Genomic DNA, 27,080 nt, shown 5'->3' on the forward strand with positions numbered 1-27,080 from the left:
TCAGTATATGTAATTTTCCACAAATCTGCAAAGAGAAACTTCCTACAAATAAACCTAAAAAATCTTTACAATATTTATAAACATCTTTCCATGTTTTTTAACTTCTAATCCACAGCCTCACATTTAATAATTGAATATTATGACATTAAATTGATGAAATAAAATTCATTCTCATTGTTATTTGTGAGATATGTTATGTTTTTAATTTTCCATTTTCTATTAACAATATTGTGATAAAACTCCTGTAGCTAATAGATCTTTGGATACCTACAATCATTTACTTAGGAAAAATTCAAATGTCGACATGACTTCTCAGCTTTAGATGCATATCCCAGCCTGCCCACCATAATAATTGTACCAATTTACATTCCCATTATTAGCATATGAGAGTGTCCCTAAAATAATAGAATTGTATGTAATTGAAAATGTGGATCATTTTTACAGGCTTTTTGAACTGTGCTGACCTAATAATGATTTATTAAAGTAAAAATTATTAAGGGTCTACATACACATATTTATAAAAAATATACTTAGTTTGAATTCCTATTTTCCTTTACTACTTGATAGTATAAATCAAATTTATGCCTCATAAGGATTCATTTCTATCATATATATGTATATATATTTATTTTTTATTTAAAAAAATTAGTTGTAGATGGACACAATACCTTTATTTTATTTATTTGTTTTTATGTGGTGCTCAGGCTCTAACCCAGTGCCTTACACATGCCAAGGAAGCATTCTACCACTGAGCCACAAACCCAGCCCCCCTATATATAATTTCGGTGTCTATTATGTACACTGCATTAGGTTAGGGTGGGCAGAAGACCTGTAAGGAGTGAACTCTAGCTCCAGGAGAGGGGAGGCTTGTAGGGTAAAGGCCAGCCAGATTGCAGTTGCTCAGGTGTCCAGTGCATAACACAGAGAGGTGCTGCTTGAATCCAGGAGCCAGTGGATGAAACACGAATAACATGACCAGCAACTTGTTCACCAATGCACTGATAGTCTTTGGTTCTAGAAGGAATTTAAAGTGCAAATTTTCATCTATTTGGAATTTATGTCTAGGAGCATGAGGCACATTTATAAAAAGACAAACAAATATCTTTGGGGCATTAAACAGTATGTTTAGATGGGTTGTAATGAAAGAAAACATATACTTGTTGCATATAAATTAATAGTTTTCAATAAAAAACAATTTGAAAAATTGCATAGGATTTTCTAAAGTGAAGACAAAATGCTGAATACCAAAGTTACGTATGATTTTGATTATTATTTTAAAATCACAAAGAACAGAAATGTGTAAAGACCTTTTATACAAAAAATAGAAGGAGTTACCAATTTCACAAAAGAAAAAAAAAACTATAGTAAAAATGCTACTTAAAATTCTTAAAGAATTTAAAAATAAAAATAAAAAATTTATTTTTAAATGATGATTGCACCCTCTAGTGGTTCATTTTTGTCATTTGAAAAAAAAACAAAGCTAAGAACAAAATGTCTCACTGTCTTATATATAGAGAAACCTTGCCATGGTAAAATATTTATTTTATTTTATTTATTTAAAATTGTTTTGAATATTTGAGATATAATACATAATGTTGTTGAAATAAAATATTTATTCTATTTTTGGAAATAGCTTAAATTATGTTAGGCATAATATAATATAGATGCTGTAAGCCTATAAAATAACATTTAAATTAACTAGAACTTCATATAATTCTTCTCAGAGTTTTTATTTCAGATGGTTATTTATAAGAAGAAAAAGTCAATGAATAAATGCCTTAACATTACATCTCAAAGCCCTAGAAAAAGAAAAACCAACTCAACACCAAAAGCAGTAGAACACAGGAAATAATTAAAATCAGAGCTGAAGTCAATAAAATTGAAACAAAAGAAACAATTGAAAAAATTGCCAGAACAAAAAGTTAGTTCTTTGAAAAAAAATAAATAAAATTGACAGATGCTTAGCCATGGTAACAAAGAGAAGGAGAGAGAAAACTCAAATTACTATGAAAATTGAAATATCACAACAGACACTACAGAAATACAGAAGATAATTAGAAATTATTTTGAAAACTTGTACTCCAAGAAAATAGAAAATATTGAAGGCATCAACAAATTTCTAGAGTCATATGACTTGCCCAAATTAAATCAGGATGATATACACAATTAAAACAGATCAATTTCAAGTGACAAAATAGAAAACACCATCAGAAGCCTAACAACCAAGAAAAGCCCAGGACCAGATGGATACACAACCAAGTTCTACAAGACCTTTAAGGAAGAACTAATACCAATACTCTTCAATTTATTGTAATAAATAGAAAAAGAGGCAGCACTTCCAAACTCATTCTATGAGGCCAATATCACCCTGATTCCCAAACCAGGCAAAGACACATTAAAAACAAAAACAAAACAAAAAACAACTTCAGACCAATATCTCTAATAAATATAGATGCAAAAATTCTCAATAAAATTCTGGCAAAGTACAATAATATATCAAAAAGTGCACCAGGATTAAGTGGGATTCATCTCAGGGATGCAAGGTTGGTTCAACATACAGAAATCAATAAATGTAATTTATCCCATCAATAGATTTAAAGATAAGAACCATATGATCATCTCAATAGATGCAGAAAAAGCATTTGACAAAATACAGCACCCCTTCATGTTCAAAACACTAGAAAAATTAGGGATAACAGGAACATATCTCAATATCATAAAGGCTCTCTATGCTAAGGCCCAGGCCAACATCATTCTAAATGAAGAAAAATTGAAGGAATTGAAGGAATTCCCTCTAAATCTGGAACAAGACAGGGATGCCCTCTTTTACCACTTCTATTTAATATAGTTCTTGAAACACTGGCCAGAGCAATTAGACAGATGAAAGAAATTAAAGGGATACACATAGGAAACGAAGAACTCAAATTAGCACTATTTGGTGATGATATGATTCTAAGAAGATTCAAAAAATTCCACCAGAAAACTTCTAGAACTAGTAAATGAATTCAGCAAAGTAGCAGGATATAAAATCAACACCCATAAGTCAAAGACATTTCTGTATATCAGTGACAAATCCTAAGAAAGGAAAATGAGGAAAATTACCTCATTTACAATAGCCTCAAAAAAACAAAACAAAACAAAAATAGTTGGGAATCAATTTAATGAAAGAGGTGAAAGATCTATACAATGAAGACTACAGAACCCTAAAGAAAGAAATCAAAGAAGACCTTAGGAGATGGAAAGATCTCCCTTGTTCTTGGATAGACAGAATTAATATTGTCAAAATGACCATACTACCAAAAGCATTGTACAGGTTTAATGCAATTCCAATCAAAATTCCAATGGCATTCCTCATAGAAATAGAAAAGGCAGTCATGAAATTCATCTGGAAAAATAAGAGACCCAGAATAGCTAAAGCAATTCTTAGCAGGAAGAGTGAAGCAGGTGGCATCACTATACCAGACATTAAACTATACTAAAGACCAATTGAAACAAAAACAGCATGGTATTGGCACCAAAACTGACTGGTACAGAATAGAGGATACAGAGACTAATGCACAAAACTACAGTTATCTTACATTAGACAAAGGCACCAAAAACATGAATTGGAAAAAAGATAGCCTCTTTAACAAATGGTGCTGGGAAAACTGGAAATCTATATACAACAAAATGTAATTAAACCCCTATCTCTCACCATGCACAAAACTCAAAAAATGGATCAAGGACCTGGGAATAAAACCAGAGATGCTGTGTCTAATAGAAGAAAAAGTAGGTTCCAATCTCCATCATGTGGCATTAGGCCCCAACTTCCTTAATAAGACTCCTATAGTGCAAGAATTAAAATCAAGAATCAATAAATGGGATAGATTCAAACTAAAAAGTTTCTTCTCAGAAAAAGAAACAATCTGTGAGGTGAATAGAAAGCCTACATCTTGGGAGCAATTTTTTACCCCTCACACATAAGATGGAGCACTAATCTCTAGGATATATAAAGAACTCAAAAAGCTAAACACCAAAAAAATAAATAGCCCAATCAATAAATGGGCCAAATACCTGAACAGACACTTCTCAGAAGATGATATATAATCAATCAACAAATATATGAAAAAATGTTCATCATCGCTAGCAATTAGAGAAATGTGAATCAAAACTACTCTAATATTTCATTTCACTCCAGTCAGAATGGCAGCTATTTAAGAAGACAAACAACAGTAAGTGTTGGTGAGGATGTGGGAAAAAAGGCACACTCATGCATTGCTGGTGGGACTGCAAATTGGTGCAGCCAATATGGAAAGCAGGATAGAAATTCCTTGGAAAATTGGGATGAAACCACCATTTGATCCAGCTGTCCCTCTTCTCAGTCTATACCCAAAGGACTTAAAGACAGCATACTACAGGGACACAGCCATATCAATGTTTATAGCAGCATAATTCACAATAGTTAAATTGTGGAACCAACCTGGATGCCCTTCAATAAATGAATGGATAAAAAATGTGGCATTTATACACAATGGAATATTACTCAGCAATAAAAGAGAATAGAATCATGGCATTTGCAGGTAAATAGATGAAGTTATAGAAGATAATGCTAAGTTAAGTTAGCCAATCCCAAAAACCCAAATTCTGAATGTTTTCTCTGATATAAAGAGGCTGATTCATAGTGGCGCAGGAATGGGGAGAATGGAAGGAATAGACGAACTCTAGATAAGGCAGAGGGGTGGGAGGGGAAAGGAGGGGGCATGGGGTTAGAAATGATGGTGGAATGTGATGGACATTATTATCCAAAGTACATGTAAACAACCAGAGATATGAAAAATTGTGCTCTATATGTGTAATATGAATTGTAATGCATTCCCTTGTCATATATAAATTTAAAAAATAATAAAAAACAAATGGTTAGTTATATGTGCAAAGATTTAAAAACTTACTTTCAAATATCGATTTTATTATCTTACATCATTTTTTTCTGTTTGTTGGTGGTGCATGATAATTATGCATAAGAGTGAGATTCATTGTTACATATTCCTACATGTACACAATAGAACAATATAATTTGCTCAGTTTCATTTCCTGGTGCCTCTCCTTTTCCTCCCTTTCTCCTGACCTCTAGTTCCCTTCCTCTACTGGTTTCTCTTCTATTTTCAAGAGACCTCCCATCCCCACTTTTTTCCCCCCTCTCTTTAGCTTCCACATATGATAGAAAACATATGAACCTTGACTTTCTGAGTTTGACTTATTTTGCTTAACATAATGGTCTCAAATACTATACATTTTCCTGCAAATGGCATAATTTCATTCTTCTTTATGGCTGAATAAAAGACCAGTGCTCCTCAAATTATTCCGTGAACTAGAAGGTGGATTAACACTTCCAAATTTATTCTATGAAGCTAGTATTGTCCTGATACCAAAACCAGACAAGAACACATCAAGGAAAGTAAACTACAGATCAACATTCCTAATAAACATAGATGCAAAAATACTCAATAAAATATTAGCAAGTCAGGGGGCTGGGATTGTGGCTCAGTGTTAGAGTGCTTGTCTACTATGCATGAGGCACTGGGTTTGATCTTCAGCACCACATAAAAAATAACTAAATAAAGTTATTATGTCCATCTACAACTAAAAATATATTTTAAAATTAGCAAATCCTATCTAATAAAACATTAAGAAGATTGCACATTATGACCAAGTTGGTTTCATTCCAAGGATGCAAGGATGGTTCAGCATATACAAATAAATAAATGTAATAAAGTGAATTAAGGAAAATCACATAATCTCAATAGATGCAGAGAAACCCTTTAACAAAATTCATCATTCATGATAAAAACACTGAAGAAACTAGGGACAGAAGGAACTTACCTCAAGATTATAAAGGCTGTCTATGGCAAACCCAAAGTCACCATCATAGTGAAACTGAAAGCATTTCCTCTAAAATCAGAAACAAGAAAAGGATGTCCAATCTCACTACTCCTATTCAACATGGTACTTGAAATTTTAGCCAGAGTAATTAAGCAAGAGAAGCAAATAAAAGAGTTTCAAATAGAAAAAGAAGTCAAATTATCACTGTTTACAAATGATATGATCCTATATTTAAAAGATCCAAAATAGCTCCACCAGAAGACTTTTAGACCTAATAAAGACAGCAAAACAGCAAGATACAAAGTCAACATATAATAATCAATAGTTTCCTATACACCAACATGAATTTGCTGAAAAGAAACTAGGAAAATAATTCTATTCACAATAGCCTCAGGGGGGAAAAACAAAAACCTAGGGAAAAAAATCTAACCAAGAAGGTGAAAGACCTCTACAATAGAAATTATAGAACCCTGAAGAAAGAAATTGAAGACACAACATGAAAAGGTCTCCTATGTTTACAAATATGCATAATTAATAGTGTTACAAGGGCCACATTAATAAAAGAAATCTATAGATTCAATGTAATCCCTGACAAAACCAATGACGTTCTTCACAGAACTAGAAAAAACAGTCCTAAAAATTCATTTGGAACAATAGAATACCTGTAATAACCAAAGCAATTATAAGCAAAAAAAGAAAAAAATGCTGGAGGCATTGAAATACCTGATTTCAAATTATACTACAAGATATAATAACAAAAACTGCATAGTATGGTCATAAGAACAGACACACAAACCAATGGTGCAGAATAGAAGACACAGAGACAAGCATACACAGATACAGTCATTTGATCCTTGACAAAAACATACATTGGAGAAAATATCCAGAATGATATATAAAGAACTCAAAAAACATGCCTCAAAACAACTCAGTCAATAAAGAGGCAAATGAACTAAATACACACTTTTCAAAAAGAAGAAATACAAGTGGCCAACAAATGTGTGAAAAAAATTTAACAACTAGGAAAATGTAAATAAAAACTACACTGAGTTTTCTTCTCACTCCAGTTAGGTGGCAGCTAAAATGAATACAAATAACAATAAATGATGGAGAGGATGTGGGAAAAAAGGAACACTTATACACTGTTGGTGGGATCGTAAATTAGTACAACCACTATGAAAACTAGTATGGAGTTTTCTAAGAAACACTAGGAATGAAGCCACCACATGATCCAGCTATACCACTCCTCCGTATTTATCCTAAAGAACTGAAGTCATCATAGTACAGTGAAACATGCATACCCATATTTACAGCAGCACAATTCACAATAGTCAAACTATGAAACCAGTGTAGGTTTTCCATCACAGATAGATAAAGGAAGTGTGTATATATACACAATGGAGTTTTAATATTATACTTATATTTTAAGAGAGAGATTTTCATTACAATGATTTTATACAAGGTTGGGGGCAGTTTTCTTCTGTTCCATGGCTTCTTTAGTGCTCTGTGAAATGTAGACAATAAAAAATTTTAAACCTTCATTCCTTATTCTTTAATTTACTTCATATTTTCCTAACCATTGAAGTTAATTCATTAACATTCTTCCTTTAACCACATATCTGCTACTCTGTCCTGAGAAAGAGAAAGTGTTGACATTATGTGTGTGAGGTGGGGTGGTCATATAGCAGGAAAAGTAAACACAAAACAAAGATAAGCCTTCATTTATTTAAAGAATATTTATTGTTGTTGTGGATATTTCTTACATGCTAGGTATTTTCCACTGTGCTTAGCGCTCTAGATTCTAAAACATGCAAGGCTCCACTCTGCCTTATGGATTTGCTGGGTTCGTTGGTTTTGTGGAAATTAATAGGCAGGTGATTTTTATACAATGGGAGAAGTGCCATAGTAGGTACTATGGGGGCCCATAGAAAGGACTGAACCTTAGTGAATTATGAAGCGACATTTGCTTACATGATTGCCTGCACCCAAGGGTAGGCATGGTAGAGGATTACTCTGGAAAAGGACACCAGTTCCCATGGACTTTGAACAAGAGGCTAAGGCAGTTCATCCTTTAAGTGCCAGACTATGGGAAATGACATGAATGATGAGGCACATTTTTAAAAGAATAATCTGGGGGCTGAGGGTGTAGCTCAGTGGGAGAGCTCTTGCCTAGCATGTGTGAGGCACTGGGTTCGATCCTCAACACCATAAAAATAAAAGTATTGTGTCCATCCATAATTAAAAAAATATTAAAAAAAGAGAAGAGTAGTCTGGTATGTAACGGCATGGTGTAACAACAATAAGTTCTGTAGTGATGTAATTTTAACCTCAGTGAGACTTTACTAATTTTTTTTTCTGCTAGAAAAAGGGTTGGCAACCTTTTCCTGTAAAGGGCCAAGCAGTAAACAGGTTTGCCTTGTAGTTCTTTGGGGGAAATCCTTGGGTGTGACTGTATCTCAATAAATTTTATTTGTCTTAGTGGGTGTTGGGCCAGATTTGGTCCATAGGCCATAGTTTCAAGACCCTCATACTAGACTAAGATCCACTGGAGCAGGTATAGTTCTGTTTGGCTGTCTACTGCAGTCCCATGGACAAAACCAGTTCTTGGAATATTATAGTTTGTCATTGACTCTTCAGGAAATAAATAGGTAAGTGAATGAATGAGTCATGGCTGGGATAAGGATGTAGTAGATGCAAAAAGAGCTGAATTAAGAAATGGCTGTGGAACTGCAAAGACTGAAATAGATGTAAAGCATTTCCAAAGTTTTGGTGAGTATGCTGGTATGGAAGAAGAAAGATTATAATAGCAGCAAATATTTCTTGAGGCTTCCCTTATACCAAAAATTCTTTTCAGTTTGTTGAATGTTAGCTCTTTCAAACCTTCCTATAGCCTCATAAGGAAGGAACTGTAATCATCTTCCTTTTGCAGAAGGAACTTTGAGAAACAAAGAAGGGAAGGATGGGAAAGGGGAAGGGCACCCACATGTTAGTCTCCATTCTGTCTCTCCATCTTGGGGAAATCCTTTAAGTTTTAGAATTAAATGAAAGAACATGGTGCCATTAGCGGGAATAGGGACATTTGGATAGATAGGCAATTCAAAGGGAAAATAGAAACAATCTCGAGGTGAGAGTAGGTAATAAAGGGATCCACCCACCACATAAGAATGTAATAACATAGCTCTTACATTTGATGAGAGTTAAGGACAGAAGACAGGTTCATAAACTAAGCAGACTAGCATGAAAAGGGCTGAAGCAGGTGGCATCCATTACACAATAGCTAAGAATATTCAAAAGATACCAAGGAATCATGGACATGATGCTGAGAACTGTTTTCTTAAAAGACCATTACAAAAATGTTATATGTCTTTAATTACTAAAATATAAAGAACAATTTGTGGGCTTGTCTGTCTCCAAACATGAAAAAAGCATGCCATGGAAGAAAATAACAAATATATTAGAAATGGTATAACTAGTTACGGTGACAACAGAGAGTAGAATATTGGAGTATATAGTTATATATACTTATAAGGTTAACTATTTTAGTTTTTATACGTTTGATGTGAAAGATTTAAATCCTTAATTGCAGATAAATTGTTTAGGTCTTACCCTCAAAATTTAAAGCTCAGAAACAGGTTTGGGTTAAGTTTTTCTCATTATAATAGAAATTCAACATGAAGAATTTAATTTTCTCATAGTTAGGCAATTCTAAAACTGCTAGCGTTTGGGATAAACATATAAAAATGAAGTGAAAAGGAGATGATGGGAGATTTAATATTCTTCCTTTGAATATCACTTATGTATCATTTACTGTCTTACTAAATGTTCCCCAAAGAGGAAGTACTTGCATCACTGAACTTTGCAACCAGGGCAGATACACAATAGAAAACGGATCTTGCCCCTCAAGGACTAGACACTTTATTTAGAACAATGTATTTATATGAAATATGTATGACATATGTAAAATATAATATTCAGCATTTATTAGGACTAAATTTTAGTTTGCCCATTTTAAGTACGTACCTTTTTCCCCCCTCTTCCCAGTTGCTCTTTAGTAGCCATCTTAAGTACATACTTTTAATGTAGTAACTCATTTAATCCCCATGTTCAGCTTCTGAGGTAATTATAGTTAGTAGTACTCAGGGTACAGATGAAAAACTGAGACTTAGGAAAAGAACCTCTACATAACCCAATTTTCCAGTTTACATATCAAATGTGGATTTTAATTGCTTTGGATAAGAGAGACTCTTCTGTACATGTAGAGGCTGAGAGAAAAAAAAATTCTAGAGAAAATTTACCATGAGCTGCATCTGTAGGAAAGTTATGGTTAGAGATTTGTGGGTTTTCTATGCCTAAGTAAAAGCAGAAACACAGTATTTAAAATGAAATCTGTGTGAATTGATGATAAATTCAAACGACTAATGGAATAAAATGCAAATAATATGGCAATCAGTGATCACATGGTCTAAAGGACTTCATTGCATATACAACTTATTTCTCTGCTATTTAAAGAGAAAAGGAAACAGCTGAATTACCTTCTCATTAGACCATCTGTTGTGTTGGATGGCTTCATTCATATCAAATTGTTTTCCTTTACAGGTTATTTCCATTTGAGTAACAGATTAAGAGAATAAGGTGGGATATAACAGATGCCATTTGACCTACATAAATTTGCTGAACGTTAAGTGACATAGTCAAAATTTGAACCTTTAAAGAAATATGCAAACAAATGCTAAAACAAATTAAGCCCATCATACACTTTAATGTGACGACATGTCAAAACTCAACATGATGACCTACTAGGAAGAGACACTGTAGTCACTCCACCTGCCAAGAGTTACCCCATGACCTGTCTTTCTTTGCTGGTGAGATCACTTTTATGATACCTTAGGAAGTGTAATAAAGATGAGATGAAGCTACTGTTTACATACTAATACAACTACTGGGAGTTGTTTTGAGGCCTTATTTTTGATAGTTGTGTTCTCTAGGTGTAAGGGCCTGAGGATGGCACTATGACTAACAGTTGGACTCAGAATTTTTCTTACAGAGGAAACAGTGGGAAACTGTTTAAATGAGCTGCTTGGAGTAGACGGTGAAACTTGTTTGCGTTAGGATAAACATAAGCCTGGATTATCAAAAGATGGAAAATTACTCTGCTTTAGATTAGAAGGGAAATTTGTCTTATTCTAGCCTAGAGAGTCAGTTGGAGCAAAGTGAAGTGACAGACAAAAAGCAAAGAGATGGGTGGAATGGCCATGTTTTTTACTGCAGCGGTATGACCAAAAGACAAGCTGGAAGTTGTTTAGGTGGCCATGATACAATCCTTTCCCTTCAACATCTCCACTGTTCCCCCATCCTGGCACTAATGTAAGTAGTTAGATCTATCATGAGGTGTGAATGGCTTTGTTTCTTTGAAAGAAATTTAAGAAGTTGAGACTTTTAGGCATCTATGATATGGAGTAGTTTGTATGGGTGGGAACAAGACTGAGGAACCAAAGACGCCTATGAAAAACAGGGTTTCCCATTGGAATCTGCATTAATCTTGGAAAGTCTGGGGACTTTCACAGTTTGTGGGGATCACAAGGGTCTGTAGAAAGTACCTGACATCTGAGTTCTAAAATAACCAGGGGGGAGAAGATGTTCCCTATAAGCCACAGCAATAGGGAGGCTTGATGAAAATCTATCCTGAGTCCTTACCTCTGACTCTTACTTTACAGCTGTTTAAATAATAAAGGAACAGAAGGTTGGAACTTATTTTCAAACCTAAACCCTTCAAAAACATGTCCCAAAGGTGGCATCAAATGATGTACACTCACTGTTTTGGCAGCCAAGGACTTGAGATGGGGAAAAATGGAAATGAAATATTCCCAGATCCTGAACGGGGTTATAATGACTGGTGGAATCCTGAGTATAATCTTTTTATTTGACACTTTATGAACTTTATAAATTAGACAAAATATATATTAAATGTAATAATTTTTAGATTAAAACAGATAGAAAATTAGAAAAAAATAGTATCAATGATCATTTTCGAAGTCATTGACTTTTCTAGTTTTATTTGTTCCTTACTTCATTTCTTTTTTTTTGAAACAAATTCTAATTTATCTGTAAATAACTCAGTATATATCATTAACAGATAAGAAACTTTAAAAAACACAACCACAGTGTCATCATCAAACCTGACAAAATGAACGTTAATATTATCTAATTTCTGTGTTCAGTTAATTATAATTGTCCCAAAGAGATTATTTATTTATTTAATTTTGATAGTTCATCAGGATTCAAAAAGCTTCACAATGCATTTACATAGTGTATGTTTTAACCGTTGTTACCTAGATAAAATCCTGCCTCTGTATTTCTTTCCATTATTGCTAGTTTTGGGGTCTTTGGTCCAGTAGAATTTCTCATATTCTGGATTTGGCTGTTTATATCTTTACAATGTCACCTACGTTATTTTACTCTATTGTTAGTATTTACCATAAACTTACAGATAGTGAGGCTTGATTAGATTCTGGCTCATGTTTTATACTTCTTTATAGGTGGTGCTTTGTAGTTTGAACTGAATTACACCAGCAGGAATATGTCTGGTTGTTCATCAATGATATTATGATTGACCAGTTGTTTAAAATGGTGTTAATTTGATCCCACCATTATATAACTTTCTATTAACCTTTAACATTGTTTTTGTCAGCTTTTTTGCTGCTGTGACCAAAAGACACCAAGAACAACCTAAGGAGGAAAAGTTTATTTCCAGGCTCACAGTTTTACAAGTCTCGATCCATAGATAGCTGGTTCTATTGCTCTGCGCCCAAGGTGAGGCAGAACATCATGGCAGAAGAGAATTGTGGAAAAAAGTGTCTCAGGACATTGTAACAGGAAGGAAAGAGAGGGATGGGGAATGCTTCCCTCATCACAGACAAAACATAAATTCCAAAGGCATGTCCTCAGTGACCTACCTCTTTCAGCCAACCTGCCTACCATTCAGTTAATCCCTATCAAGGGATTAATGCACCGATTAGGTTAAGGCTTTCAAAATCTGATCATTTCACCTCTAAACTTTCTTGTATTGTCTCACACATGAGCTTTTGGGGGATACCTCTTTTCTAATTCATAACATATATAATAGCTAAAGTAGCCATTGTTTTGTTGGGGGTTACACAATAGTGATGTTTCTTATTTCTATTGTTTATCCTACACTTATTAGTTGAGTGCAGTAAAGAACTATTAGTTATCTGGTTAGGATTAGTTATCTATCACTGTATAATAAATTACTCCAAAACTTACTGTCTAAAAGGCAACAATAAACATTTAATGTTATGATGGCCTTATAATAGGTCACTTGCTTTCTGGCTTACCACCTGTAATTTATTATCTGTACAGCTCCCAGAAGGGATATATAAAATACAGTCTCACAACTCTCAAAACTATTCCTTGCAAAGCATCATTTAATCCTTAAATGTGAAAAATCAAGAAAGGCAGAATCTGCAATAATTTTTAAAATTAGTTTTGGAAGTGAAAAATTGTCATTTCCATAATATCTTACTGTTTGCACAGATCAGGCCTATTCAGTGCAGGAGAAGAATAGGGAAAGAAGTGTCTAGTAGGAGGCAAGAATCACTGGGATTACTTGGAAGTTGGATGACATACTTCAAAGCACAATCTTTACTGGAAAGCAAGGACGAACAAATCTACTTTGCCCTTTACCAAATTTCAGATTAGTGAATAGTGGTCTAACAGCCTCCATTGGTGGCAAGTTTTTTTCCCTCCATATTGGGGAGGATACTATTACAATTATGTGAATTTTCTATATTGATATGTTTAAATCTATTGTAGACATTATTCTCTGTGATTCTGACATTGTTCCATCTTTGGCCAGTTGGAGTTTATTTAAATTAGCTCCTATCATCTTTTAAAATAACGCTATGGGGCTGGGGATGTGGCTCAAGTGGTAGTGTGCTCGACTGGCTTGCGTGCGGCCCGGGTTCGATCCTCAGCACCACATACCAACAAAGATGTTGTGTCCGCCGAGAACTAAAAAATAAATATTAAAAATTCTCTCTCTCTCTCTCTCTCTCTCTCTCTCTCTCTCTCTCTCTCTCCCACACACACACACTCTCTCTCTTAAAAAAAAATAATAATGCTATGGTTTTTGTTATCATTCTTGCTTTCAGGTACAAAAAGATAAGAAGGCTTATATCACACATTTCCTGCCCCAGAGTGGAATCTCCAATTCTCCAAATCCTGGTTCATTTTTAGTAGAAAATTGTATGTTGAGCTAATAGTTTTGCATAGAAGTGTTCATGGATATTGGATTTTTTAAAAATATATTTTTAGTGAACATAGCTAGAATATAAATTATTTATAAAAAGAAAATTAAGTCATAAATTTGTGTGTTATTTTTGTATGTGTATGTGTATGTTTATGTCTTCATACATGTACTTAGGGTAATGATGTCCATCTCATTCCACCATCTTTCCTACCTCCATTTGTATGTTATTTTCAATTTAAAGACTTGAAGAGTTTTACTTCTTTGATTTTTTTGTATGCCTATGTTTCTTTTTAAAAAAATTATTTGTTTTAATTAGTTATACATGACAGTAGAATGCGTTCATACACTTTGTTTTTTTTTTTTTTTAAAGAGAGAGTGAGAGAGGAGAGAGAGAGAGAGAGAGAGAGAGAGAGAGAGAGAGAGAGAGAGAGAATTTTTAATATTTATTTTATTTTTTAATTCTCGGCGGACACAACATCTTTGTTGGTATGTGGTGCTGAGGATCGAACCCGGGCCGCACGCATGCCAGGCGAGCGCGCTACCGCTTGAGCCACATCCCCAGCCCGCATTCATACACTTTGATATATCATACACAGATGGGATGTAATTTATCATTTTTCTGATGGTACACATTGTAGAATCACATCAGTAATGCAGTCATATATGTACATAAGATAATAATGTCTGTTTCATTCTTCTATCCTTTCTATCCCCATATCCATATATCCCCTTTCCTCCCCTCCCTTCACTCCTCTCTACCTAATCTAAGGTAACTCTATTCTTCTCTAGAGCCCCTTATTGTGAATTAGCATTCACATATCAGAAAAAAGATTCAGCTTTTGTTTTTTTGGGGGGGATTGACTTATTTTGCTTAGCATGATATTTTCCAACTCCATTCATTTACCAGATGTCATAATTTCATTTTTCTTTAAAGCTGAGTAATATTCCATTGAATACATATACCACATTTTATTTATCCATTCATTTATTGAAGGATGCATAGGTTGGTTCCATAGGTTAGCTATTGTGAATTGAGCTGCTATAAACATTGACATGGCTATATCTCCGTAATTTTCTGATTTTAAGTCCTTTGGGTATAATACAAGGAGAGGGATAGGTGAGTCAATTGGTGGTTCCATTCCAAGTTTTCTGAGGAATCTTCATACTGTTTTTCATGGTGGTTGCATGAACTTACAGTCCTACCAATGCTTATATCTCTTTAAGGTAAAAATCTTAGTTCCTAATGGCAAATATTAACATAATTATTCACTTGCTTTTTTTCATTTATATTGCTATTGGGCCATTTTTATCTATAGTTTCAAATACCAGTGTTAGTACTAACCTCAAGACTGGGATGAAATTTGGGATATCTTCATGGTTTCTTTTTTCCCCCTCAGGATAGAACCCACTATGCAGTCAAAGTACTATGTATTAATATCAGTTGAATTAAATGTTTTAAAACTGGTTGGTTATGCCACCAGCTTGCAATGCAGTTGAATTCACTTACTAATTTATTTTAGTGTTTAGCACTTTTTCTTTATTCATTTACCAGATGAAACATTTTACCTGGTTCCAAATAAAAGCTCTAAAGCAAATTATATTTAGAAAAGTACGTTTTTTTATCCCATCACTTCTTGTTTCCTTGCTCACCCTATGCATAACCATTTATACTTTTTTCTTTTAATTTTCTTAAGAAATATATGAGTGTATATATCTAAATATGTGTATTTATATGTATCTATAACTATCATTTCCTTTTCTTACATGTGTCTTTACTTTTTTTCACTCAAAAGATCCAGATGATCACTCCATGACCATGCATACAGTCCTTCTTCATATTGCTCCATTCCAGGAATTCTCCTTAATGCTACCAACCAGATACCTAGCGATGAACATTTGAATAGTTTGCTGCCTTTGCTTTAGCAATAGAGAAAATAGAGTTTGCTCTAATAAATGACAGTGGCTCCTTCTCTGCCACCTCACCAACAGAACAGGCACTTTTTTTTTTTAGCTTCTTGTCAAACTCAGGGATGTGAAAAAATTATCATTCTTAAATTGGAAACTGCAAAACACAGTCTAAAGGCATAAAGATAAGGAATATCTTACCAAGAAAGCAAAAGTGAGGAAGAAGTCACTTTAGGAGGAAGGAAAAACCAACCTAAGGTAATGAGTTACCAGGCAGACCAGAGCCTCAGAGGAAACAGTTTAGGGCTTCGTAAATGGAGGGATTTCTGAAAAGCTGGATAGAGTAGATATGTCCAAAGAAGTTATAATGTACCTTGAATGACAGATTATAGGGTTTACACTTTGCTGCACTGGCTGTGGAAAAACAAGAGCACCTGAGCAGGAAAGTGATAGCAACAAAGAGGTTTTGAGGAAGGTTCAACTTGGATTAAAAGAGAGTTTAGGGAACAGGAAGCTAGTTGGTAAATTATTGTAGTCCGTACGAGGAGGAATAGAAGACTGAATTAAGAATTGTTAGACAAAATGTATGGAAGATAGCAGATCAGGCAAAGGATTCTTTATTTGGAGACACTGTGGTATCTTAGAGAGTCTGATTAGGTTCTGGAGAATTTGAAAACCTCTAAAATTGTATACAAATCTTAGGTCCTATATGTTTATTTTTCAGGGAAACAAGTTTTAGCTTTTACCTGAATTCTCAAAGGCATCTGTGAACCAAGAATGAAAAAATAATGGATAAGTAAAAAATAAATTAAAAAATCAGGAACCCCCATGTCAGTGAGGTTTATATTATAAATAAGTCTCATTTTAAGTTAACATTAAGCCCTGATACATTTTACTTTTTCATATCCACATTCTCTGAACTCCTTTTAATTGTACTTACTGTCTGTGCCTTTCATTTTAAAATCTGACTAGTTTTTGAAAGTTGTGGTTCTACTACCCTGTGCTTTTCTTAAGGGGACACATATTGTCCCCAGTCACAGTCAGGATACTTTCTATACATCACACAGTTCATACAGTGTCTTATATTTTGAAAATTGTTAAGAGAGCAGACAGTGGAGTGTTCTCACTACAGAATTCCATTCATTCCACAACAAACACATATTTTAGAACATCTTATTATACTTGGTAAATAATACCCCCCCTTTTTTTGATACTAGGGATGGAACTCAGGGGCACTTGACCCACTGAGTCACATCCTCAGCCCTATTTTGTATTTTATTTAGAAACAGGATCTCACTGAGTTCTTAGTGCCTCACAGTTGCTGAGGCTGGCTTTGAACTCGTGATCCTCCTGCCTCAGCCTCCTGAGCCTCTGGGATCACAGGTGTGTGCCATTGTACCTGGCCCAATTTTTATTTGTCAATCTAAAATGAAATGAAAGAATGAAAGTTAAGTAAAGTAAAACTTGCTTAAAGATATGTACCAAACACATGAATATATAGGACTAAGTTATAACAAATTTATAACAAAACAAAAAACAAACAAAAAAACCTTGGCTACTAACAATAGAAATAGTTTTCTGTTTCTGTGTTGCATTAGAGTTGATTCCAGGAGCATGAAGGCCTGAACTCGTCTTCTCTCCTTTGAAAAATTGCATTAGAACACAGCTGGATCTGTGTGCTGATGAACTTGGAGCAGGAGTGCAGGGCTTTTAGGACATTACCAAGGACCTGCATCCTGAAAACCTTCCAGCTCCACCATACTGGAGCATAACTTAGAGCATGACTTTGCCCTATGTACCAAAACAGCATCTCCTAGTCCCAGTGGTGAGGAACAAAATTTGAAGGAACATTTTACATTGTTAAGACACTTTGACCAGCTTTGAGATTTTTGCCTTTAAAATTGATCCAAATACCATGAAATTTATGCTTCTGGGTTGGGAGTCACCTCTTGAACATTTAAAATATATTTATTCATGTGTGTCAACTATTTTTCAGGAAATAATTGGGTTTTAGCTGTGAGCTGTCTAATAATTTTCCTTAGAGCCATAGACAACTAAGAGCCTGGGACTAGGGCAAAACTTCTTAAGCACTATTGAAAAGTATATTACAAAGCACACACTTTCTTTTCCTTCTTATTGAGATTACAGAAGAATTACAAAAATTATCAGAAGGAATAATATTCTTTGAACTGCTGCCACTACTGGAGTTGAATATCTATGAATGGCAGCCTTAATTTTTTTAAATAACTGCATTGAGGTATAATTTACTTAGCATAAAATTCACCTATTTTAAGGTTAGGAATCTGTAATTGCAGTGTTGTACCATAGTTGTAAGCACAAAAGTGACCAGGACAGGTGCAGATCTCACGAATTCCACCAAGCCTTTGCTCAGCAGTGGAGTCAGGCATTGGAGAGCTCACTTTCTGAGTAGAAAATGGCCCGATTACAGGGGAGGTCTGGTTTTATATAGATTACATACTGGGAGATGACTTAACCATTGAAGACTTTATCAGAACATATCAATTTGGGCACTCAGGAAACAGTTTGTGAGAATTTGAAGTTTGTTTTTACTGGGCAAGGAGAGAGGGTCCAGAATCAGCATTCAGTCCTTATCTCTTTCCCTCCAGGGTCTATTGTATTGTCACTGGGAAAGGATGTATTTGGGTAAGGATCAATGCTTTGGCTTCTTCCAGGAGACTGTCATTTTAGACTTGATGGATCTCTCCTCCCCAGGGATTGTCTTGTCACTGGGTGATGTTTGTTTCCTTCCCAGGGATTGTCTTGTCACTGGGAAAGGATGTATTGAGAAAGGATCAAAGTTATCAATGTGCTGCCTTCTTCCTCCCTCCCTCTTCCTAGGCCACACTGTTTTGGGGGTTATCATTTCCATATCCTTCAATAGTCACAAGAGCTAATTTGATTTGGGTAAAAAATGGGAGTTCATAATCCACTTGAATCAAATGTATGGAAGATGATATGTCATGAGCTTTGTAATGTTTTGAACAACCAATAAAAAAAAAAAACAATAACAGCAATACCAAAAAAAAAAAGAGCTAATTTGACTCTGTAGTAATGTTCCATATAGTAATTAATAGAGTTAATTTATATATATATATATATATATATTATTATATCAACAAGAGGATCCCAAACCTGGTCACAAATTTTTTTAAGTACTAGGGATTAAATTCAGAGTTGCTTTACCATTGAGTTACATCCCCAATCTTATTTTTTATTTTTTAAAATTTTGAAGTAGAGTATATAAGAAACTGCTTTGTTACCCCCCAAAGTGCTCTAAAATTATAAGGCATTGCTTTCATTATTTCAACTCAAGAAAATTTCTATGTTTATGAAAACAATTTGCAAATAGTTCTAAATACCTACCTATACTTGGTGCTATATATTCCAAGTTAAACACTTGTGGCTTTCAAATTTAAACCAGCCCTCTTTCCCTAGAAATAATGAGAAATTGGGATGAATTTTGTATTTCCATCTTTATTTATTTCCATGTGCGTACTGCCACTCCTTTCAGGTTCCTGCTTATTATCACATTATTTACTATTCTTTATTATCACATTAAAATTAGCAAGAATGTCTAGTGCAATCACCTGGAGAATAACCACATTTCTTTAGATAAATGGAGGGACATCTGTGCTTCTAATTTGTAGAGAAAATTGGAGGGTATAAGTTACAAATCAAATGAAAAGTTTCATTAAAAGTTGTAGAGAAATAATGATATGATCATAATGGTAAAGATATTGCTCTATGGGGATGGTATCCCCAACCTCAAGTTTTATCCCCTAGTACTTCCATGAGCTTGGTCAAACTAAGTATGTTTTTCTCTAAGACATTTCATTGTGAGCTAGGAGCAGTGGTACATGCCTGAATGCCAGTGACTCTGGAGGCTGAGGCAGGAGGCTCTCAAGTTTGAGGCCAGCCTCAGAAACTCAGTGAGGCTCTCAGCAGCTTAGTGAGACCATGTCTCAAAATAAACAATAAAAAGGGATGGGTATGTAACTCAGTGGTAAAATACCTCTGGGTTCAATGCTCTGTTCATTTTCTAGTGAGAAAATGAAGGGGAATTTTTCAGGGAGTATAAGAGATATACTTATTGCTTTTAAAATTATGTCCTCTTCTATCTTGGTCCTCCAGGACCACCCTCCTTCCTCAGCCACTCTGCAGTGAGCCACTGATCCTAGTGAAGTGCATCAGACCTTCTGAAGTGTTCTGTGGGAAACATTTTGACAAATCAGTCTCTCTCTCCTCCCCCCTCCCCTCTCCCCCTCCCTCTTTCTTTCTTTCTTTCTTTCTTTCTTTCTTTCTTTCTTTCTTTCTTTCTTTCTTTCTTTCTTTCTTTCTTTCTCCTTCCTTCCTTCCTTCCTTCCTTCCTTCCTTCCTTCCTTCCTTCCTTCCTTCCTTCCTTCCTTCCTTCCTTCCTTCCTGTGACTGAACCCAGGAATGTTTAACCACTGAGCCATATCCCCAGCCCTTTTTATTTTATTTTTAAAATTTTGAGACTGAGTCTCACTAAATTGCTTATGTACTTGCTAAGTTGCTGAGACTGACTTTGAATTTGCAGTCTTCTTGCTTCAGCCTCCTGAGCCACTGGGATGACAGTTGTGCTCCACCAAGGTGGGCTTATTTTGATAAATCACTTCTTTAACTCTCTCTTATATATGTATGATATAAGAAATGCATACATAGCTACAGTGTAAGGAATTGAAAGTGTGCTTTCTTCTTTCTATAGCATATTTCTGGAGCCCCTCTTAACTACTTTTGCATAGGGCAGGTGCTCAACAAAAGAAGTTATTAGTAAGGCCAAATTCCTTTTTCCTTTTCCCCCACTTACTAGATTTATGTGTAATTTCATACTAAAGTAGTACAGAAGCTAAATTGTATAGCTTTGCTATTGCCCACTGTTTTAGTCAGCTTTTTCACTCCTGTGACTATGGGACTTGACCAAAACAACTGTAGAGGAGGAAAGTTTATTTGAGGGCTCACAGTTTCAGAGGTCTTAGTCCATAGAAGGCCGGCTCCATTCTTTGGGGCTTGAGGTGAGGCTGAACATCAAGGAGGAAGAGTGTGGCAGAGGGAAGCAGCTCACATGGTGATCAGGAGGCAGAGAGAGAGACTCCGCTATCCAGATACCAATATATACCCCAAAGACACACCCCAGTTCCCACCTCCTCCAGCCACACCTTACCACTTCAGTTACCACTCAGTTAATCCCTCTCCAGGGGATTAATTCACTGATTGGGTTAAGACTCTTACAACCCTCTAATTTCTCCTCTGAACCTTCTTGTATTGTCTCATACATGAGTATCTGGGGGGTGATTCATTTTCATTGTTTAATAGTATTGAGGTGTGCTGTGCTGCTTCTACTTCTAGTTGCCTTAAACTATTCTTCACTCATCTACAAATCTACATGAAAACATTTAAAATATGAACTAGGTTTGTGTTTCTAGGTCAGGCAAGTTCAGTACCAGTTGGAGCGGGGCACCTGTTAGAAAGCAAATTAACCTGCTATTGTCTTTCCTGAAGATTTCATACTTACTAAACAGTAGATCCACTCTCTGTGCACGTTCCCCCATTGCCACATTTCATTAAACTGCAAGGAGAAGCCTCACACTGGCCAACGCTGCGCCCGGCAGTTGGGTGGCCCTCGGGAATTCCAAGGCCTCTGAAATGGCCATCTTTCTCTGTACGAACTTCAATAGCGAAAATGCAACCTTGAAGAAGGGCCAAGACACTCTGTTAACAAGTGAAACTAGGTGACAGTACTTCTTTCATTATTAAAGTGAGTTTTCAAAATAAAGTAATAAATATACATTTTTAAGAAATAATACAAAAAACAAAATCATAGAGAGAAAAGTAAAAAGTTATCCATAGTATCAGCATTTCAGAGAATATAACTATTAATATTTGACATGCGCATATGTATTTATGGTCTTTTCTCCTACCTTTAGTTGTACTTTTAAGTGAAAGTGAAATCTTGAATTAAACTATATGATATGTAATATTATGCCAAAAATTGAACATTGAAATACTCTTTTCCTTTTTTAAACTTTATTTTATTTATTTATTTATTTTTAATGTGGTGCTTAGGATCGAACCCAGTGCCTCCCACGTGCTAGGCAAGTGCTCTACCACTGAGCCACAATCCTAGCCCACTGCTTACTCTTTTTTCTTAAAGTATTAAAATATTTTTATGTGATGACAAAATAATCTTTATAATATATTTAATCAACCTCCAATTATTAAACAATTGACTCATATATTCCATTGTTAGAAATTAAGCTATAGCATAGTAGGGCGATTATAGATAATGCATTACACACACACACACACACACACTCACACACACACACACTCACACACACACACACACACACACACACATTTTTAAAGAAAAACTAGAAAGAAAGGATTTTTTAATCTTTTTACCAGGCCCTCATTGGGGAGATGGGTTTGAGCTGGCCTTCAAGGCAAATGGAATTTAAAGTGGTGAAGGGCATTGTTTTGAGAAAGGGCTCAGGTAGGGAAAATAACACACACACACACACACACACACACACACACACAAATGATTAGATATTATGACAGTTAATTTTATGTGTCAACTTGATTGGGGCATAGGAAGTCTATATATTGACCAAACAGAGAGAGAGAGAGAGTGTGTGTGTATGTGTTTCTGGATAACATTAACATTTGAATTATAGACTAAGTGAATCGCCCTCTCTAATGTAGATGGGACCCATCCAATCAATTGTAGACCTGAACAAAAAGGCTGAGCAGAAGGGAACTCCTGCCTGGTTGCTTAACCTGGTGTATTTGACTTCCAGCCTTCCTGTTTATGCTGAAACAGCAGCTATTTTTTGGTCCTGAACTTGATGGTTTTTAGACTGCTGCTTACTCCCCTGGATCCCCTGGTTCTCCCCTGGTATACACCAGCACTCCAGCTTGCTGACTACAGCTCTTGGCTCCATAATCATATAAGCCAATTCCTTTTAATTCTCTTTATCTCTATATAAATATAAACACCCTATTGGTTCTGTTTCTCTGGAGATCCTTGACTGAGGGAAATAGTTTTTTCTGGAACAAAGAATGTGGCGAGGCAAGGTAAGTATGGGAAAATTATGTGGGCTTTAGAATGCTCAGTAAAGTATTTAACCATTATTTTTTATTTTATTTTAATTTTTTTATTTGTTTAAATTAGTTATACATGATAATAGCATGCATTTATACACTTTAATACATCATACCTAGATGGGATAAAATTTCTCATTTTTCTGAGTGTATATGTTATGGAATCACATTGGTCATGCAGTCACATATAAAGTAGTAATGTCTGTTTCATTCTACTATCCTTCCTATCCTCACATTCCTTCCCCTCCCTGCTTCACTTCCCTCTACCTAATCTAACTCTATTCTTTTCAGTGTCCCCCCTTATTGTGAATTAGCATCTGCATATCAGAGAAAACATTCAGCCTTTGGTTTTTTGGGATTGGCTTATTTCGCTTAGCATGATGTTCTCCAACTCCATCCATTTACTGGCAAATACCATAATTTCATTCTTCTTTAAAGCTGAGTAATATTCCATTGAATATATATATACCACATTTTCTTTATCCATTCATCTATTGAAAGACACATAGGTTGGTTCCATAGTCTATTGTGAATTGAGCTGCTATAAACACTGACATGGCTGCATTACTATATTATACTGATTTCAAGTCCTTTGGGTATAAACAGAGGAAAGGGGTAGCTGGATCAAAAGAATTGATAGAGTGCTTGCTGAGTTTTTGAGCAGGCAAGTGACATGATGCAACAGTGTGTCAAGGGTGTTCTGATGTGGCAGGTAATAGGGCTGGTGTGAGGAGTTCAAGATGACAGGAAGCTGCAATTCTCAAACTTCAGCTGCACCAGAATCAAATGTAGGGATCATTAAAATCCATATTGCTAGAACCTATGTCCAAAGTTTCAGATTCAGTAAGAATTTTATTTCCAACAAATTTTCCAGTGATGCTAATGTTGCTGGTGCAGGGACCACACTTCGAGAACTATTGCACAAAGGATTCAAACAAGCACTGGGAAGACTGGTAATGATAGTAAAAGAAATAGAGGAGTGTATGAGAAAGGCATTTTAGTGAGATGAGATGTTTGACTTTAGTTCTTTTTCTGCAGCAGTCTTTAGAACATTTAATTGTGCAACAAGGTTTTCTACAGGTAACAGAGAATAATAGCTTATTCTCACTTGTGGTCTAACATTTTTAGTTTCTTCTCCCCTCACCTGCTTTCTCTCCCTTCATCCCCTATTGCTATCTTCTTTATTTCCTTTCATGTCCAGTCTAAAGACTATGAACCTTAACCTAAGAACTCATCAGCTTTGTAATAGATGCAACTTTGAACAGCAAAGGAGATGCTCTCATTAGGTCAGGTAAAGCACTGTGGCCCTGTTTGCCTGGCATATGTAAATTATTTAACCTGGTTAACCTCAGTGTCTTCATGAACATTAAAGGCCATAGGAAAAGAGATGGCTTATTATAAGACATTTCTAGAACAACAACAAAAAAATGGACTTTATTTGCAGTAAGGATTTTTGTTTAGATGTCAAACTTTTGGAGTAGAGTTATTTATCAAGAGTGTTTACAGAAATGTGAAAGCCTAAATCACATAATCTTTTATCATGTAATCTAATTGCCATTACATAGACAAATGCTCCAACTCTACCCTGATGAGTAAATTCTTCTATAAAATTCTATTTGCTTTGTTATTATTAAATAATGTAGTAGTTTCCAAATCTGGGAAATATTGTTAAAAATGTAAAGTTTTATACTCCATCAGAGGGATTTCAATTAAGTAGTTCTGAGGGAGGGTGCAGAAGTCTGTATTTTTAAGAAGTTAGTGCTTATGATTCTTTAGAGTTGGTAGAGCTTTGGGGAAATATGGATTTCTGGTATATTTGGTTGTAATATTAAGCTGGTAATAATTGTCCATGCATGATTTGTAACAAATAGTAAATGCTGGTTTATAATGGAGGAAGACATAGTGAGAGAAGATTCAAGAGACAAAAAATAAACCGCGGGGCTTCCAGGGTCTTAGATCTCCCACAAGACTCAGAACTAAGTGGCAATTACCAAGAAGATGCTCATCCTAACCAAGAACAGCAGCAGCTGAGAAGCTCCCAGGAGTATACAGTCCCAGTGTTTCTGTCAAAAGGGTCAGCTGTTCACGTGTTGGACTCGGGCTCATTGTCACACTTCAGGAGAAAGTGACAAGTCTTGACAAAAATCCTCTCTTTGTTCTCATTGTTAAAATATGAAGAAAAGATCCCAACAGAAAGGTGGGGGGGGGACAGTACAAAAGAAAACCAAGAAGCACTGTACTTCAATAAATTTGAAAACATTGAATCCTATGACAGCAGGATGGAATTATTAATAATATTTATTCATGTTTATTGTGGACTGGTTTTCAGGCAAAACACTTAGCATAATTATTTTGCTTAATTGATTAACCCATAAGAGCCCTATGTGATAGGGATCTTTATTTTACCCAGGAGAGAATGGAGGCCCAGAGTTAGGTAGCAGGCTAAAGTCACACAGCTTCTAGGTGGCAGAATCTGTATCTGAAGACAGTCTGTTACAGAGCCCGAGTTCTCCACCACTGTCTGTGGAGCAGAGAAGAAGGCAAGTGTACGATGAAGCTGTTCCTCTGCCACCTCCAGCACTGTTATCATTGCTAATGAGGAATCTCACTAAATCAGGCATGAATTTGTGTTCTCTCTCCAGTAAATTACTCTCAGGATGACATAGCGAGAGAAGTGCTGTTATTATCCCATTTTACAGTTGAGGCATAGGAGGCGAGGTGACAAACCAGGTGGAGCTGTGGCACATACCCTGGCAGTGGTCTAATGGAGTTTATGCTCTGATCCTTATGCAATTGCTACCCTTCATATGGAGGAATTATCTAACCCAAAGTTCTTATGTGTGAACTGTGCCTGGGAATAAGCCACATCACGTTTTGGTCACTCCCCAAAATGTCTCTACTGGGTGGAAGATGTACTTCTTCACATTCATAAGCTTACCCATCTCTTCCCTTGAATATAATGTTTTTAAAAACTCATTGATTTGTTATATATGTACAATCCCTTTCAGATTATCTCCTGTTAGGAAAGAGCTGTTGAGTTCTTTATTACATTTTAGCACAGTGCCATAATATGCTTTAAACTGATCTTTAAGACACTCTTCAGAGAATCAGTACTGATTACATATTCAAAGAAAAATTTTCTTTGATAGTCTTGGCAGAATGAAGTAACTTTACTAGAACTTGACCTTGTATTATACAGGATTAGCTATGTTGCTTTCATATATTTCAAGTACAGTGGCTTCTGCATTTGTGTTTGGGCAGGCATCAGGGGGTGGTGGAAAGAAGGCTGCCAGGCAGGTGGAGAACTGAAGTGCCTGGGCTGTGCTGGAGGGCAGCTCCCTCCCCAGAGATGCACTTTACCCTCCAGGCCCCTGTACCCAGACTTTTGATGGAGAATAGGCTTCCTGGGTGACTGGCTGAGGACAGCACATGAGTAGCCCTGTGACCAAATACTCTCCACCACAAAGATTATTCACAAGTGAATATTATATCAGTTCAAAGCACATTTTTTATTTCATAACTCTACTCTGAATAAGCTTTATAAGGGAGTTCTGAACCAGTGTTTCTTTTTGAACACAAGGAGACAGAGTATGGTAATTCAATTGTTCACTGAAGCACAATGTTTCCTCTTATTCCTCTTGGCTTGGGGTGGCCTCTGTAGGCCACATGTTGGTGGTATGGGCGGGTTGACGTCAGTTTCTCACCTTTCGTATGGAGTACACTCCAAAATTAGGCAGAGTTTCAACTTTTCCTGTAACCCTGTCAGCCTACATTAAAAAGTATCCTAGGTAAAGAATTACTTGTCTTTCTGATCCTCTCCAGATCATATTCTACATTTCCTTTCATCCTCACAGGATTTATCACATTATTCTACTAGGTAATTTACTTCTCTATTATATTTAAT

General features: G+C 35.5%; 1 protein-coding gene across 1 annotated transcript in view; it reads right to left on the bottom strand.

The window, feature by feature from the left end:
- Positions 1-27,080, bottom strand: part of EYS (eyes shut homolog) — a gene marked incomplete at its 5' end in the record, with an annotated part of 1,607,607 nt that overhangs the window by 31,357 nt on the left and 1,549,170 nt on the right. The window contains 1 exon segment of the mRNA XM_081294994.1: positions 21,585-21,759. Within this exon segment, the coding sequence (XP_081151120.1) occupies positions 21,585-21,759 (175 nt within the window).

This window comes from Spermophilus citellus (assembly GCF_964194105.1).
Source record: "Spermophilus citellus genome assembly, chromosome: 5".
NCBI lineage: Eukaryota > Metazoa > Chordata > Mammalia > Rodentia > Sciuridae > Spermophilus > Spermophilus citellus.